The sequence below is a fragment of the Octopus bimaculoides genome, chromosome 1 (assembly GCF_001194135.2).
Source record: "Octopus bimaculoides isolate UCB-OBI-ISO-001 chromosome 1, ASM119413v2, whole genome shotgun sequence".
Classification (NCBI taxonomy): domain Eukaryota; kingdom Metazoa; phylum Mollusca; class Cephalopoda; order Octopoda; family Octopodidae; genus Octopus; species Octopus bimaculoides.
The window spans coordinates 532,452-551,920 of record NC_068981.1 but is presented as its reverse complement, the minus strand read 5'-3'; the positions used below and the strand labels follow the sequence as shown (position 1 = coordinate 551,920).

Below are 19,469 nucleotides of genomic sequence, written 5' to 3'. Positions count from 1 at the left end.
ATATATATATATATATATATATATATATATATATATATACAACAGGCTTCTTACAGTTTCTGTCTACCAAATCCACTCACAAGACTTTGGTCGGCCCGAGGCTATAGTAGAAGACACTTGCCCAAGGCGCCATGCAGTGGGACTGAACCCACAACCATGTGGTTAGTAAGCAAGCTTCTTACTACACAGCCACTCCTGCGTATGTTAGATTAACATACGATTGCTTTTATTATAACTGAACATAAAAACAAACATTAACATCATCATCATCGTCATCATTTAATGTCTGCCTTCTATGCTAGCATAGGTGGACATACATATATATATCTTTCACTGAATATATCATTGAAGAATGGTAAGATAGGGGAAAAAAAATGCTGGTGCTTTTTCAAACAAAGTCCATTGAATTATATATACTCCCATGTCACTCTTCCTGTTGTAAATGTAGAGAACGAATCACTGTCCCATTGGAAGCCTGTAACTAGTGATACTATGGTCAGATAAACAAATAAAGAAATACTGTCATTGCTATTCATAAAGATAGATAAAGGACACTGCATTGTGATTCTGCACAAGATGAAAGTTAGTGATGTATTTATGGATATAGTGGAGGGAGATAAAAAACATTTTCTAGAAGATAAAATTCTAATAAAAATGAATTGTGGAAGAGACTGTGTAGCTGAACAAATCAGATAAAACAGGAAAATCAGCTTTAAGTTATTGTCATTAAAGTAATGACCTTAGTATTTAGGTTGCACAATGGTACGTATGCGTCTATCAATCACAGAATAACACAACCCAGCATAGCTGTGACAGACTGATTTATCCAAGTGATGGAATATCGTGTCCCTGCTATTGTTGATGGAGTTGCAAGAAAAGCAGGCAGAACAATAAACCAAGATATAAGATGGAAGCATATTTAAGTGTATTGCTTAGCAACGTGATTTGTCGCCATCTTGGATATAGTGTCTCGATTAATCCACCTACTTTACTTTTAGGCAAAAAAAAAAAAAAAAAGAAAGAAGATATCAATGAATAAAAACATTTTTCAGGAACATTTCTAAAGACATCTTTTTATTTTATTACTTTTTTGTTTTGTTTTGTTTTGTTTTGTTTTGTTAAGTTTTTATTTTCTTCGGACTGTTTCATTGTGCTTCTTGGAACTGTGTCATTGTGAAGCTCTGATTTGAAGTTTATTCTTGAAGTACTTTCTCTCTATGTATATACGCAAACATACATATATAAATATATGCACATATTTACATACACATATACATACATACAAGTACACACACACACACATATATATATAAACACATGCACTATATATCCATCTCTCTCTCTCTCTCTCTCTCTCTCTCTCTCTCTCTCTCTCTCTCTCTCTCTCTCTCTCTCTCTCTCTCTCTCTCTCTCTCTTTATATATATATATATATATTTAACACATACATACACACACTCACATACAGACACATACATATATATATTTGTGAGATCCTGAATTTCCTCTGCTTATTTAGTTACAGTTTAGGAAATGTTTTATCTTCATTATTGCTGCATCGTGTATCTCTATTTTCTTATGATGATTGAAGTCTTACTTCCTAAAGCAACAGTGAAGAAGCTAGTTCAATATCCAAAGGATCATTTATGGTTCTATATTGTAGAAAAAAACCGTATTAACCCTTTTGGTACTAATACACTTAAGATCATCTACGTTCTATGAATTAAGCTTCATGCTTAAAGGGATCTAAGTCTTAAAATTCTTTGAAAATTCCATGTAAATTCATGTTCCAAACACCAGCTTAATAGTGACAAATTCTTCATTGTACTAAATTCTTCATTATTTTCGAAATTGATTGAAACAAAAGCAATGTATTTCAATAGAAATATGGTAACAAAAGAGATTTAAATTAAAATCTTCCATTGAAATTTTATTTTAATTTATGTTCCAAGCATCAGATAAATAATGGCTTCAAATTTTGCCACAGGGGCAGCAATTTTGGGGAAGGGGATGAGTCGATTAGATCGCCCCCAGTGTTCAACTGGTACTTATTTTATCGACCCTGAGAGGATGAAAGGTATGTCTAGATATGCAATTATATGCATGAGAATAGATACACAAAGCAAAGCAAATAAATCTGCACATATGCATGCATACATACATACATACATACATACACACAACATAACATGTTGTTGATGTTGAAATTCCAATGATGGAGCCTTGGATCTAGGTTAGAAACTGGCTCTTTCTCTATTGGCAAGAAATCTTGAAATAAAACTAAACAACGACATACATACATACATACATACACACATACACACACACACACAATTGGCAGGTCACAGTTCCTGTCAACCAAATTTTATTTACAAGGCATCAGTGAACTTCAGGCTATTTCGAAAGACATTTGCCAAAGATGCTAAGAAGTGGGTTTGAACCTGGAAATACGTTGATGCAAAGCACAAACTTCTAAGTCACACAGCTCTGCTTGTATCCATTAGAGAAAATGTTTTATTGACATCAGTTTGGAATGTCTAATATATGCTGATACAGACGATGATGACAACAACTGTGACGACTATTCATTAAACATCACACATTAAAGTATAATTACAGAAAGGCTACTTTTGAAGATATGAGATTACGCCTCTGTTAATTAAAAATTTTAATTTTCTATCACATAGCAAGAAAGAAGAAAAAATAATATAATTAAATGGTGATCCAAGTCTAGCATTTGTAACTGCTGTCAATATAGAGCTTATACAAATCTTAAAAGTGGTTAATTTAAAGTAAAAATTATGAAGCATTTTGAATGCGTATATTTATCTCAATATAATAAATTAATAAATTAAACCAAAACCAAAGAATATTTAAAATTGATTCTTAAATTGTAAACCAAATTATAAATGGCAATTTTTACAATAATAATTTGTAAGGATACGAGAAAATAAGAGGTGAATTATTGTAATTTCAAACAGTTTTGAACTAACCTGAGCTAATACTTCACATAGTAGCAGCAGCACGCCGTCAAGCACACCATAGTCGAAAGGATATCGGACACAAATCTGAAATGATAAAGCATTGATTAACCTATTTAAACCAGCCATGTCCGACCCAAAGATTCTACGTGTTCTATGTCCACACTGGCCAGATTCAGCCTCTCACACCTACCCCACAATGTCATTCCAAAAGCAAACAATCACATCATCAAGATCTTGAAGCTACAAGACAGTTCATGATTAATTCAAAACGATGTGAATCAATAATTTGACAGAATAATCTGATTGCTAAAGGGTCAAAATATTTCATGTCAAAAAAGTTGGATTTTATCTCCATTTTCATTCTATGAAGTAGCATCCTCTGGGCAAGAAAATCCTTTAACAATCTAGTTAAATTCATGGTGATCAACATCCATTCGTTTATGAACTTTGAACAGCTTAATTCCATGCCAGCCACATCTCTTAGAAACAATGGTCTGATGCCAGTCAATCGATTAATGTGCAGGAATACATTATTTTTGAGGATTAGTTTAGCAACAAATGCTAATTGTCATGAAGGCAAATTCGATGCTGTAAAGAAAGGGAATTATATGAGATTTAGTAGATGAAAGACATTGAAAATAGGGGAAGGAAGGTTATATGGGAGGAAATTTATGATGTTGATCATAAATTGAGGGTCCAGCAAAAAGATCTTTGCCCATGTTACCATATAAGAGAAGTTATAATAAAGTTAGTATTAATAGGTGAAGGAAATTTAGATTGCTTTTGTTCCTAATAATGGAATGGCTTTCTGTACGATTGACAGACTACATAATGATCTGAAATATAATGCTGATTGATGGTTAAAGAATGGGCTGTGAATAGAGAAGACTTATAGCACCAGTATTGAACAGGATTTTTCAGTTATGTTATGCAAACGTATGAAGCAATTTCAATCACAGATTCTTATGTTTGAAAAGCAACTGATCGACCAAAGTATTAGATTATGTCTTATCATAAAGTCATATTCGAAGGAAGGTGTGATGAAAATGGGTGAAAAAAGCACCTGATGGATAATAAGACTTGGAATGAAGGAGATAAATTAGATCATAGATAGATAAGTCTAGATTGAACTTACATTTAAAACTATGATGCACAGAAACATTATTTTATAAACCTATCTCACAAGCACAAGCATAGTAAAATAGGCGTTAAAATAACAATGGGGGTGACGATAGTGATGGAGGAGAACTTAGAGACAATGATAATGGTGGTGAGGATGCTAAAACTGATAAAGCAACAGAGGTGATGATGACAAAATATCGAAGACAACAATGGAAAAAAGAAATGATTTTATTCATAATGTAGAAGTGATAATCCTGCAATATTTTTTTTATTAATATTCTTTTTTTTTTTTTGTGAATATGATATGGAAGCATATAATTTATAGATTCAATATTATTGGATATTGGTTCCTGAGATAAAGTAAAATTAAAAATAAAAAAAAGTCAGTTTGAAATCAACTGCACACAACATTGCACATGGGCAAAAAACAAAAGAAACAAAACTACACTTTTGTGAAAGAATAATTATTATAATTTTCTACAAATTTCTTTAGAGAATATCAGGAATAAAACTTATTTGTACAGTAATTATATATGTTTCTAGCTTTTCTTCTTCTAAAATAGTTTCATGGTTATAACCTCAAGAGAGAATATACAAGATTAACAAATGAGGGAATCATGACTCCCTCACTTGTTGAAATCAGGATTTCAAAAAGGTTGGTAACAGGAAAGGCATCCAGCCACAGAAAATAACCTATCCATGCAAACATAGAAAAGTAGATGTTTAAATAATCATTCTTCCTCTAGGCACAAGGCCTTGAAAAATTTTGGAAAGTGGGGCTAGTTAATTACATTGACCCCAATGTGTAACTGGTACTTATTTCATTGACCCCCCGAAAGGATGAAAGGTAAAGTCAACCTCGGTGGAATTTGAACACAGAACATAGCAGCAGATGAAATACCGCCAAGCATTTTGCCCCAGCGTGCTAACGAGTCTGACAGTGCGCTGCCTTACACAAGATATGAATAACGATTTAAAATTTTTTCCACAAGGGTAGCCCGGGGAAGGGGATTAAGTCGATTACATCGACTCCAGTACGCAACTGGTACTTAATTTATCAACCCCGAAAGGATAAAAGGCAAAGTCGACCTTGGCAGAATTTGAACTCAGAACGTAGCAGCAGACGAAATACCGCTAAGCGTTTCACCCGGCTTGCTAACGTTTCTACCAACTTGCCAACTTAATGGATGTTTAAATAATGATGATGATATGCATGTGTGTGTGTATCTATGCATGCATGCATGCATGTATGTGTGTGTGTATGTCCGTATGTTAGTCTACATTTATGCTCTATGGCCATTATTAGAAGCAGTGTTGTTATTATCCTTTCTGTCATCAACAATTTCTTGCTTTTTGCCTTCATAGACGGGCAAATAATAAAAAAAATACCCTTATTTGAAAAACAGGTAAACATATAACTTAAACAAAAAAGAAAAAGAACTAAAAGAAATAACTCGCAGTAACCAGTGGCACGAACTTGGACAAGATCATCACCATTACCATCAACATCATCATTTAACGTCCGTTTTCCATGCTGGCATGGGTTGGACGGTTTGACAGGAGCTAGTAAGCTGAAGAGCTGCATCAGGCTCCAGTTGTATGTTTTGGCATGGTTTCTGAAGCTGGTAGCTCTTCCTAATGCCAACCACTGTACAGAGTGTACTGGGTGCTTTTTATTTGAAAGATGAATAAAGGTATACTAAGTAACATACAAGACGAGATGCTATTAAAGGAAAGACAGCCTGTTTTGTTTTCTGGAGATAAGAGGAAAAGTGTGAACATGTGTTTCTGCATCAATAGGAATCACCAGCACAGCAGTTACCTTACGTTGGACTTGTACAGAAAAGATGTTGAGAAACATGCCCCTGGATGCAGGCTTAGCTGGGTGGAGGTGCTTGTCTCCCCCTTGTAAACATAAGGACACAGGAAATGTGTCAAGGCCGACAGGAAGCGGTGCAGCTTCCTAGGTCTAAACAACAGTAGTATTATTCCCTTCAAGGGACTGTCACATTAAGTTGACAGCATACAACTACTTCAATACTGTTTCTGTTGCTATACATAAGCTGTAATGTACACACATATATACACACACACACATTAATTAGTGTATAAAACCAGAATCCAATTGCAGCGTGGAAGGTGTTTATAAGCCATTTGAAATAACACACAAAAACCGTTAAATTCACTTCAACATTTAAATTTAATTTGTCAAAATATTTTCGTCGCTTTCAGACCGCGACCTGTTGAAGTGTTGAAGTGAATCTAACGGTTTTTGTGTGTTATTTTAAATGGCTTATAAACACCTTCCACGCTGCAATTGTTTTCATTCCAGCACATGATCTCAGATCAGGTCACTTGCTATGCAAGTACATCTCCGCAAAACCAGAATCGTTCTTTCTGTAAACAAATAATTGTAAATAATCTATTTCTAAAACCATGCAAGGAAAATCTCACCTCTGAAAGATCAGTAAAGACACACAGACAAGCATTCATCAGGTCAGGAGGTGAAATGGAGACACACGTACCGCAGTAGAGAACCTGGCTGAACAGAAGTGCTATGGCTGCCTGGAAGAAATAAAAAAGTATTTCAAAATATTTCTGACAACAAATATTGTATATTAGCATCAATGTTTTATCAGTTATGTTATTTACAAATGTGAAAGCAACAGAAAATGTGTAAGTATATTCAAGAAATAGTAAATTGAATTACAAATAAATCAATTAAATGTTTTCTAATAAGAAAACCAAATGAAGAATAAAGTTTTTTAAAAAGTTACCAAATCTTTGAAATTTGTGTTTTTATGTATTCCAATGCATGTGTTTTGTTTCATTCTTTTTCTGTACGAGATCAATTTAAAAAATATCAAGACGGAAAAAAAAAAAAGAAATCATTAACTCTTTACATTTAGATAATGTTTATATCATAAGCACGTAAAAAGCACCATTTGAGCGTGATCGTTTCCAGCTTCGCCTTACTGGCACTTGTGCTGGTGGCATGTGAACAAAACATTGAACTGATTTCTGTGCAGGTGGCACGTAAAAAACACCATTTGAGCGTGGCTGTTGCCAGTACTGCCGGACTGGCCCTTGTGCCGGTGGCACATAAAAAGCACCCACTACACTCTCGGAGTGGTTAGCATTAGGAAGGGCATCCAGCTGTAGAAACTCTGCCAGATCAGATTGGAGTCTGGTGTAGCCATCCAGTTAGCCAGTCCCCTGTCAAATAATCCAACGCATGCTAGCATGGAAAGTGGACGTTAAATGATGATGATGATGATGATGATTTTAATTGTTTTAGTCATTAGACTGTGGCCATGCTGGGGCACTAGCAAACCTAGTACTTATGTCTTGTTTTTGATCCTGGTACTTTTACAATCAGTGTCATTTGCCAGACTGCTAAGTTACAGGCACATAAACACATCAATACTGGATGTCAAGTGGTGCTGGAGGACAAAAAAAAAAACACACACACACATGGGCTTCTTTCAGTTTTCATCTGCCAAATCCACTCACAAGGCTTTCGTCAACCTGAGTCTATAGTAGAAGATACTTGCCCAAGGTGCTATACAGTGGGACTGAACCTGGAACCGTGCTGTTGAGAAGCAAGCTTTTTACCACACAGTCACACTGGAGCCCATTCACTTTGTTTTGAATTAATCATGCATTACCTTCTCGCTTTGAGATTTTGATGTGATTAATTAATCTTAGAATAACATTGTATGGTATGTGTGAGAGGCAGGATCTAGCTGGTTTAACTAAAAGAGGCAGAATATTTGAACCAGACGAAGAGTTGACGAGTCTGACCCATTCTGTTAGATCAGTATTTCTTAACCTTTTTTGTACTTTCCCTTTATTAGTTTTCCAAGCCCCCCCCCCCCACACACACACACACATATAAAAAACCGAGGGTAGTCTCATAGAATTAACAGCCTTGTATCCATTTAAAATTAGCTTTCTTAAAATCCACGTGGTCCCTCTAATGGTCACAGCTATTACAAGGGAAATAATCATTTCATAATCTAAAACAGGATTAGAAATTTAAAATTAAGGAAATTTAAGAAAAAATGCATAGAATTCACATATTTCCCGTTTTTTTCTTTTTTGTTTGTTTGTTTTATTCAATACAAAGTTTTTAAAACTCTGACATTTAGAAAACAAATCTAATGAAAACAGTACAAATTTGACTGCGGCCATGCTGGAGCACCGCCTTTAGTCGAGCAAATCGACCACAAGACTTATTCTTTGTAAGCCTAGTACTTATTCTATCGGTCTCTTTTGCCGAACTGCTAAGTTACGGGGAAGCAAACACACCAGCATCAGTTGTCAAGTGATGGTTGGGTGGGGGGACAAACACAGACACACACACACACATATATATATATATCAATAATTTAGAGAACCACCACCAAAATGCAATTCAGACAATGAAAGAGACCAGACACCATCGTCCATTGTTTGAATTGCATTTTGGTGGTTCTTCTCTAAATTATTATATTTTTTATTATAAAATTCAATTTGGTATTACGAAATTGAATATCCTTGTTAAGTTTGGATTTGACATTCCCTAATATTATAATATCTTTAGATATATATATATCTACACAACAGGCTTCTTTCAGTTTCCGTGTACCAAATCCACTCACAAGGTTTTGGTCGGCCCAAGGCTATAGTAGAAACACTTGCCCAAGGTGCCATGCAGTGGGATTGAACCCGGAACCATGTGGTTGGGAAGCAAGTTTCTTACCACACAGCCACTCCTGTACCTATGTTTATGCTTACATTCCATGCTGGCATCGGTAGGACAGCTTGAAGGATCTGTTGGGTCCAGGGATTGAATTGTATACTAGTGTCTGTTTTGGTATGGATTTTATGGCCCAGTGCCCTTCCTAATGCCAACCACTTCACATGTACTGGGTGGGGTTTCTTTCTCTCTCAATGGTACCAGCACCAGCGAGGTCACCATTTAGTTTGTAAGATTACGGCCCTCTTTGACTAAATCACATAAAGGTGACTGAGATTACAACACACCTTCTTGAATGGAATGCCAGTTCTTCACAGGATTAACTCCCCAAATATTACTGGAACTCATTTACAGCTGAGTGGACTGGAGCAATTTTTTTCAAGAACAAAATGCACAGCCTGGTCTAAGAATCGAAACCACAACCTCCTTATTGGGAGTGCAATGCCTCAACTACTAGGCCACATGCTTAGCAGAAATAATATCTGGAGTAAAATAATTATTTCTGCAATGGAACTAAAAAAAAGAAAGAAAAAATTCAATGTGCATGGTCAGAAAAGACAATCTTTTCCTGATGCTCAAGTAAATGTATTTGACAGTACATAATGCTTCGTGATAACCATCGACCAATAGAAAAATCCTGAAGATGGCGTTAGTCAAGCATGAACAAATTCCAGATAATATGTCTTAGCTGTTTAGATTCGTTGCCCATAAAGGTGTTTAATAAACAAGGAAAAAAGAAAAGCAGATTCTATAAACATTTTTAGTAAGAGATACAGTCACAAAATGTCTGCCGAAAGATGTAATAATGGCCATTTCAGTAAGCTTCCAAGACAACTTGACAAAAGGTAACTCGTGCATGTATAACAAACTAAAAGAATATATATATATGTGTGTGTGTGTGTGTAAATAGACTTATATATAGACTTCTGTTTATATTGCTTCAATAAATTGCAGGTAAATAACATGTGGATATACCTATAAAAAAAATTGTACATTTGGCATTCCATTCAAATTTATGCCATTGTTAACAAAGTTAAACAGGAAATAAAATGAATATTAGATGTAAGAGAAACTGATTATATTTAATCACAGAATAAAGTAAAAAAGAATATTTTTAATATGTATCGGAAATAATAGAAATGGAGATACAGACTAAGGTAGAGATGTGTGAATAAAAACATGGTTTGCAAACATTAATAAATATTTCCAAGTGTAGATTGTAATTTGCAGCATCAGTCTTACCTTTCATAGATTCACATTACAGCTGCTCTATGACAGAACCATATTCTATTTGTTCAATTTTATGTCTATTTTTCTATGCTAGCATGGGTTAGATGAGTGTATTATCGAGGCATTATTTTTTTTTTACAGCTGAATACTCTTCTTATTGCTAACACTTGGCTGTTTCATTTATTTTAAGGATGAGATGTCACTTCAATAGTAAATGGGCTACCTCTGTCCCTCCATCATACTCTAAACTCTTGGTTTCATTCCATCTCTCAGCTGAGAGGTCCTTGTATTGGATGCTTGTGAGTGCTGATGCCACGTAAAAAGCACCCGTGTTGGTGCCATGTAAAAAGTAGCCATGATGATGATCATCATCATCATTTAGCTTCTGTTTTCCATTCTGGCATGGGTTAGCTGATTAGACTGGAACCAGTAAGCTGGGGAACTGCACCAGTTTCCATAGCCTGTTTTGACTTGGTTTCTATGGCTGGATGCCCTTCCTAACACCAATCACTCTACAGAGTGTGGTGGGTGTAAATAGTGCCATGTAAAATGCGCTTGTGCTGGTGCTGTGTAAAAAGCCCCCACACAGGTGCCATGCAAAAAGCAGCCACTACACTCAGTAAAGTGGTTGGCATCAGGAAGAGCATCCAGCTGTAGAAACCATTCTAAAACAGACAACTGGAGCCTGGTGCGGCTCTTGTCAAACCATCCAACCCATGCCAGCATGGAAAATGGACATTAAATGATGATGATCACACACATGATGGGTGTCTTTTCCAGTTTTCATTTGCTACATCTCCTCCCTTGATTTTTGGTTAGCTCCAGGCCATAACAAAAGGCACCACACACGAGATTGATCCCAAAACCTTGTGGTTGCAAAGCAAATTTCTTAATAACACAGCCATACTTGTATTATTATTATTTTTTTTTTTTTTTTATAAAATCAATTGTATGGAATATAATAAATACAGGGATATCACAGTGTGATTGGCACTGCTGCCAAAGGTTTCCTGAAAATCAGTTCTCAGTCACTTCAAAATGGTAAGAGATCAACATGCCAGGCCAAACTAATGCAGATTCTGCCCAGACAAATACTGTATAAACGCATTCTTTACACTTTAACAGTGGAGGTGCAATGGCCCAGTGGTTAGGGCAGCGAACTCATGGTCGTAGGATCATGGTTTCGATTCCCAGACCATTGTGAGTGTTTATTGAGCGAAAACACCTAAAAGCTCCATGAGGCTCCAGCAAGGGCTGGTGGCGAACCCTGCTGCACTCTTCCACTCTTACTTCCTGTTTCTGTTGTACCTGTACTTCAAAGGGCCAGCCTTGTCACACTCTGTGTCACACTGAATATCCCCAAGGACTACGTTAAGGGTACACATGTCTGTGGAGTGCTCAGCCACTTGCACGTTAATTTCATGAGCAGGCTGTTCCGTTGATCGGATCAACTGGAACCCTCGTCGTCGTAACCAATGAAGTGCCATGACTACACTTTAACTATTTCTTCGACAAAGACACTCCAATCAACAACAGACAGTTATGGTTCTCTTTGACTTCAATGCTGTTTATCATTGTTGTGGCTTCGCTAGTCCCCTAGAAAGTTCTTGTATCAGATGGTGAACACCATAAGTTGGATTGACAAGGGTTTACACCAGGGTCAAGGTTTACAGAGAAAGGAAGTGATAGGAAGGAAAGTGATTGGTTTGAAGGGGAGAATAGAAGGGAGCATGGAATTAAAAGACCAGGAAGGGTGAGTAAAAGGCTGCAAGAGAGTTGGGAGGAAGAGTGAGAGATGATTCGGAATAGGGGTAGGAGTAAATGTAATGAATGGTGTGTGTGTGTGTGGGGGGGGTATTGAATTGAGGTGTGGAGGAGTGGTGATAAGAATATGGGATGAATGTTAATAGAAATGGCTCAGGAGAGAGGAAGTGATGACTGGCAGTATAGAAAGAGTGATGAGCAGCAGAATAATACAGTAGATAGGGGAGGGATGAAAGGGTTAGAGAGAGGGAGATGGGGTGGGATAAAGTTTGCAAGAGTATAGGGGTTGGAGCAAAACATAGAAGGAGATGGTCAGAGGTGTGTGTGTGTGTGTGTGTGCAGCCATGTAGCTCCTCTACAACAAGAACCTGCTCTACTCCAACCTTTTCCCTCATATCTGGAAGTTAAAGGCCTTCCAGGCCTCAATGTGTTGCAAGTATGTAGTTCCGTATTTTACACAACAGACCTGAGAACGGAAACATAGACTGCCAAGTGCTCAAGAGTCTCGGTATGAAGATGAGACAATCGTTTAGAAATACCACACACATGCACAGAGAAAGCATCCGAGAAATTAAGGAGAGAACAAGAGAGAGAGAGAGTGTGTGTGTTTGTGTGTGTGTAATGTATATATGATATTATCCTAGTTAATGCATTTTCAAGTGAGAAACACTACTGTATATTAAACCTGTATCACTGCCTCCACTTTGCATCTATTTCTAAGCAGGCAAATTCACTTCTCAGAAGGCTGGATTGCTGAGACAATTTTAAAGTCACGGATATAAGTCACCAGAATAAATAGCAAACGAAGATGATTACTAAAGAATATCAATCATTTATCCATTCTTTTTTCTTTTTTTTTTTTTTACTTACTGTGTGATTGGCAAATTGAGATTCTAAGAAGGACGATACGATCAATTCAGCAGAATTCTTTAGGCTGCAACATTGAAAGTAAAATACAATATTAGTGCAAAAATGATTACAAAGAAATGAAATAAGCAGCTTCTAATGCAGCTGAAGCTAAAATGAAGAATGCTAATATTCATCATGTATATACATCGTTGCTGTCATCATCATCGTTGTTGTCGTCATCATCATCATCATCTGAATAACAACTCTAAAATGTTTAGTAGTTCTTAAAATAAAACATTTCTTCATTTCTGCTCTCCAGTTTGTCGATAATCTTTCTCTCTGGATAGACACATTTTTTACCATTTACTGGTTCCAGTCATCAGACTACGGCCATGCTGGGGCACCACCTTGAAAGATTTTTAGTCGAATGGATGGACCCTCCCCCCCCATACTTATTCTGTTGGTCTCTTTTTGACAAACTGCTAAGTTATGGGGATGTAAACACATCAACACCAGTTGTTAAGCAGTGCTGGGGACAAACACAGGTACACACACACACACTTACAGACTTCTTTCAGTTTCGGTCTGCCAAATTCATTCACAAGGTTTTGGTTGACATGAGACTATAGTAGAAGAGACTTGCCCAAGGTTCCATGCAGTGGGACTGAACCTGGATCCATGTGCTTGGGAAGCAAACTTCTTGCTACACATACACCTATTTATCTGTGTTTTGTAGGGATCCTTTTTAACACACAATATATGGCAGTTTTCAAGATTTACATACTTTTCATTAGTCTGGATAATCTATATTTATATACATGTATGTGTAAATACACACACACACACATACACACACAAGCTTGTTTTTAGCATTTAACACTCAATATATAACAGTCGTCAAGATTTAAATAGGATTTTTCATTATCACTTCTAATGATCTAGATAATTAACCAATAACGATATAGACTTAACGCCTCAATTATCAACAATGCCATAGACTTAAAGCCTCCACTAATTACCAATAAACGATATAGACTTAAGATTTTTGTTAATTAATTTCAGATGAAATACCATTAAATGTTAAATCATTTGAATTCCTAAATCAAAATAAACTCTCTCCGTCTATCATGCATGTTAATGAGATGCAATGGCTGCGAGGGTATTTGTTTCCCTTTATCAGGAATTGAAATCTTATCAGAGTCATTTATTGTACTCTAGAGCAATGAGTATAATGTTACTTTGATAAATACAGTGATGTTTATGCTATACTGATGAGGCCATAATAAAACCAAATTATGTCTGATATTGTCTCCCTTGGTTACCTAAATAATTAAAACAACAATAGCCATTGGCGAATATTACATTCTCTTCACAACATGATCATTTCTTCTTCTTTCCTTTTTTAATGCTCACTGCATTAAACATTGGCACTAACTTTCTGATGCAGATGGTGCCTCTGAGTTATTTACTCTCTAAACAACTCTGTTTCTCTGTGCCAACTAATGTATAATCTTGTACACATTTACTCAGTGATTCTATAAACATTACTTTAACAAATGTGGTGAAGTAGATGCCTTACTGTTGCGGCTACAATAATGTCAAAACATATCCACAATTATCTTCCATGCTTCTTAAAATAATTTAAAAAATATAATAGCAAACATTTACTGATATTGCTTATATTTTTCTCCTCACTTAAGTGTTTATAGTTAATTTCTTTGATGCTTTGTGTTTTAAAAATGATATTCCTAAAGACACTTGTGTATCTTGCTTAATACAAATACATCACAGAAAGCCTAATTAAGTGTGGTATTTGTGCAGAGATAATACTTCTTATGGACTTCCTGTGTTTAAAAACATAAAAATATATAAGTAGCAGATGAAAATATCCAGCTTTGGCAGTGAATGCTAGATGCGCATTTCTGCCTCTTTGAGCTTTGTCAATAGCATGGTCTCATTGGCAATTGTACGCCAAGAAAAAAGTCATCATCACTGATACAAGCAGAAATGTGTATCTAGCATTCTCACTGTCCAGTGTTGGAGGGGTTTTGTCTGCTTCTGATGTAATTTAGTTTTCTTTAATAGAGGACATCATCATCATCATCATCTAGCATCCATTTTCCATGCTGGCATGGGTTGGATGGTTTGACAAGAGCTGCACCAGATTCCATTGTGTGTTTTGGCATGGTCTCTACATCTGGATGCCCTTCCTAATGCCAGTCACTCTTTAGAGTGTACTGGGTGTGGTTTATGTGGCACCAGCACAACTGCTTTTAACATGGCACCATCACCAGTGCTTTTTATGTAACACCAGAACATTTTACATGGCACCATTAGCAGAGCATTTCATGATACTAACACCAGATGTGCAACATTTCCAAAAACTCTGCAATGGCAACAGTTCTCCAACAAACTTGCCTTGTTTGGAATGAGTGCACATGTCACATCATGGAGCTCTAGAGGTACTTGATTGTACCCTCCAAAACATAAGAAACAATAGCATGCTCACGAGAGGAGCAACAGTTCTTCTTGCAGGGGATTTTCATTAAACCATTGCCATTCATCCGCAAAGGGTCAAAAGCTGATGAGGTCAATGCATGCTTACAAAGGTCGTACCTTTGGAGACATGGGAAAAAACTTCATCTTGCAAGCAACATGAGAGTACTTCTACAAGATGATCATACAAGCTTCTTAACATTGGTAATGGGATATCAACATTCAACTCAAGACTCCAGCTACATGAAATTACATGCGATCAAATGATACTTTCTCTTAGGGATCTTATGGATAAAGTATTTCCTAATTTATTTGTCAATTACACTGATGTAAACTGGTTATGTGAAAGAGGTATACTGGCCCCAAGTAATGAAATGGTTGATAAACTCAATCATGAACTTCTTCAAAAGTTAACAGATACATCAGAAATGACTTTTTGATTGACTGACAACAGTTGATCAAGATCAGGTTGTTCAATACCCTGTTGAAATTTTGAACACACTTAAAGCTATTGGGAAGCCACCACATAACTCAACACTAAAACTGGATGCTTCGATTATGTTGCTTAGGAATCTTGACCCATCTCACCTGTGGAATGGAACTCAATTGTTACTTCCATGAAGCTCCATGTCCTACAGGCAATAGTCATAACAGGTAGTCACAAAGGAGAAAATGTCTTTATTCCAAAAATAGTCATAACAGGTAGTCACAAAGGAGAAAATGTCTTTATTCCAAAAATGCCTCTCAAACTTACAGATGTTCCGTTTGAATTTAAGATGCTTCAGTTTCCAGTCAAAATAAGTTTCGGTATTTCAATTAACATATCTCAGGGTCAGTCCCTCAAGGTAGTTGAACTTAATCACTCCGCTACATGTTTCTCCTACAGCCAACTCTATGTTGCTTGCTCACGACTTGGAAGCAGCAACAATTTATTCATTTCGACACCAACAAAAAATTATACAATGAATATTGTTTACCCTGAGGTGATTCAACATTGACTGATTTTTCAGATCGAAATTCTATTATCATTCCAATTTGGATATTTAAAAATAAAACATAGATATTTTGAAATAATTATGAGAATATATTTTTATATTTATTGTTTACTAATCTGAATAAGAACAGCAGTAACCTGGGTAACACTGAGTCGTTCAGCTAGTGCCCTAATAATAGTCTATTTTCTATTGTCAACATACAATGAAGGCTCATAATTCTCTTTAGAAAATCTCAGTCACCACCATTTCTTAATTCACACAGAATCTACGTTTATGTTGCTTCTTTATTCTATTAATACCCTCATGGTCATTGTTCAGCCAAAATATATTTCTCCTCCTCTCCCTCCTCAAGAAGTAACTCATCGTTCTACTACAACTCATCCTTTCACCATTGTTGTCTTCTCTAGTAAGAGTTTCCGCCCTCTATTTCAGTGGTTTCTTTCCACACAGATATGCTTTCTTTTATCTTTCACTTGTTTCAGCCGTTAGACTGCAACGAACGCTGGAGCACCACTTTCAAGAGTTTAATTAAACAAATTGGCCCTTGTACTTAGATTTAAATCTGGTATTTATTCTGTTGTTTTCTTTTTCCAGACTGCTAAGTTATGGGGGACATCACCAAACTAACACTGGTTGTCAAGCAGTGGTTTGGAGAGAAAACACAAGCACACACATACATATACATGATGGGATTCCACACAGTTTCCTTCTATGAAATTCACTCGTTAGGCATTGATTGGCCTGGGAACATAATGGAAGACTTGTCCAAGGTCCTTTACCGTGGGGCTAACCCCAAAACCACACAGTTGCAACATAGGCTTCTAAACCCATACAACTATGCCAATGCCTTATGGAACTTTCCCCATCCTTCTTTCCCTGATAGATAAAATATCAATTATTTTCAATATTGTATCAATAATTTCATGATATTTTAGGGCAGTTTTTTTCTTTATCTTCTTTAGTTACATCCATCAAACTCAGCAGATGTTTGAGGCTTGTTTCATTGCTTTAATGGAAGGGACTTCCAATCATAAAAAAAGGGTTAGTTACATCAAAACACATTTTGAGTTGCCACCATGTTTATCTAAGATCATGTATTAAAATTAGTCCGAGAGCTGATTGCTTTTTATTTCCTTGCTATGCGTCAAAATTCAAATTTTAATTAATTAAAATTGCAAAAGTTGTCATCCCTTTGCTTTGATCAGATTTAATTAACATTCATAATGATGACTGAGCCAAAGTTTCCTTCTCAATGCAAAGTAATTAATGTTCTTTTTCCTCACTATATCATACAAGTACTCAGCATTTGTGTTACATGCAGATGGCATCCCCAGGTAATTTCCCATAGCCATTAAATGCTAATTACTGATGCAGTTTGCCTAGCTATCAACAGGCTCCATGGGTGGATCAAGATTCAGAAAGACATACGGATGAGAAAATAATTGACCAAGTAATTAATGTGCCAAAAACTGAATTTTGCAAAAATTAGCATGCCTTAACCATTTAGCATTCAAACCAGCCAAATCTGGCCCAAACATTCTATCTGATTTATATTCAAACTGGTCATATCTTGCCTCTCACACCTACCCTATAATGTCATTGTAAAAATATACAATCACATCATCTGACACAAGATCACCTCCTCCAATGTCCCTACCCCTCTCAAAGATTCCTAGTCTTGCAAGTACTTGGTGACCCTGCCAGTGCTGGCACCACTTAAAAAGCACCCTGTCCACACTGTAAAGTGGTTGGCATTTGGAAGGGCATCCAGCTGTAAAAACCATGCTAAAACAGATACAGAAGTATGGTGCAGGTCCCTTCCTGGCTAGCTCCTGTCAAACCATCCAATCCATGCCAGCATGGAAGGAGGATGTTAAATGATGATGATGATGATATCAGTGAAATCTCAAAGCCTCAAGATAATATGGTGTCAATCCAAAATAATGTGAATGAATACGCATTTGCAGTTCTATATTTAAGAGATGAGGAATTATGTACATTATTTACATTTGACGGATATTTGTCCTCAACTTGTTTGTTGTTAACACAACGTTTCAGCTGATATACCCTCCTGCCTTCATCGACAACAAACAAGATGAGGACAAATATCCGTCAAATGTAAATAATGTAAATATGCATTACATTTAACAAAGTGATCTGAAAGCTAAACTTTGAAACTCAGTACAATTTGGGAGACCAAATTTAACTTTTTTGTTACTAAATTTGACTCTTTTGTCACCAAAAATTCTGTTGAATTTGAGCTTTTGAAAAACTCTGTCTTTATTTCAATTAATTTTGAAAAAGAATTTGGTGAAATAAGTGACATGATTAAGGTAGGGTTTGGAACATAAATTGATGGAAAGTTTTAATTTAAACCACTTTATAACAGGAACTTTATATCGTACAACTAATATAGCCAACAGAGTGCCAGTTATAAAATTTTGATAAATATGTGACTGATGCCAGTGCCACCTGACTGGCACATAAAAACCACTATTCGAGTGTGACAGATGCCAATTCTGCCTGGCTGGCACCTGTGCCAGTGGTATGTAAAAAGCCTTCGAGCATGGTCGATGCCAATGCCACCTGACTGGCCCCTGTGTTAGTGGCACACAAAAGGCACCGTCTGAGCGTGACCGATGCCAGTGCTGCCTGACTGGCTCCCATGCTGGTGGCACATAAAAAAACACCATACAAGTGTGACCAATGCCAGTGTCACATGACTGGCACCTGTGCCAGTGGTACGTAAAAAGTACCCACTACACTCTCGCAGTCAAACCATCCAACCCTTACCAACATGGAAAGTAGATGTTAAACGATGATAATGATGATGATGATGATGCGTGTCAGGTGTGGCTGTGTGGTGAGAAGTTTGCTTCCCAGCTACATGGTTTTGGGTTCAGTCCCTCTCCATGTTACCTTGAACACATGTCTTCTACTATAGTCTCAGGCTAACCAAAGCTTTGTGAGTGGATCTGGTGGATGGAAACTGTAAAAAGCCTGCCGTAAACAACTTGTATAAGATTCTGAGAATTATAACTGTCTTGCAGTTCGCGCTGAAGAGGGGCAGATTTTCTCGGAAAGAGATTTTTAACTCCGAAACCTGGTCCGTGAATAACAATGTCTTAATTTTATATATGTAATTTTCAATGTCTTGCTTGCCTACGGTTTGGTATTTCGCTGAATTTCTTTTGAGAACTACTAGGTCTTAGTAGACACAACATGTGGTCTATTTCTAGCACATTAAATGTCCACTTTACTGGTCAACATTATATATATAAATATATAT

At 36.5% G+C, this 19,469-nt stretch overlaps 1 protein-coding gene across 1 annotated transcript in view; it reads right to left on the bottom strand.

The window, feature by feature from the left end:
* LOC106881984 (serine/threonine-protein kinase 36) overlaps window positions 1-19,469 on the bottom strand; it is a 168,015-nt gene that overhangs the window by 47,676 nt on the left and 100,870 nt on the right. The window contains exons 21-23 of the mRNA XM_052974262.1: window positions 12,711-12,774; window positions 6,560-6,670; window positions 2,993-3,067 (exon numbers count right to left, since the gene is read on the bottom strand). Coding sequence (XP_052830222.1) covers window positions 2,993-3,067; window positions 6,560-6,670; window positions 12,711-12,774 — 250 coding nt within the window. The remainder of the gene's footprint in view (window positions 1-2,992; window positions 3,068-6,559; window positions 6,671-12,710; window positions 12,775-19,469) is intronic.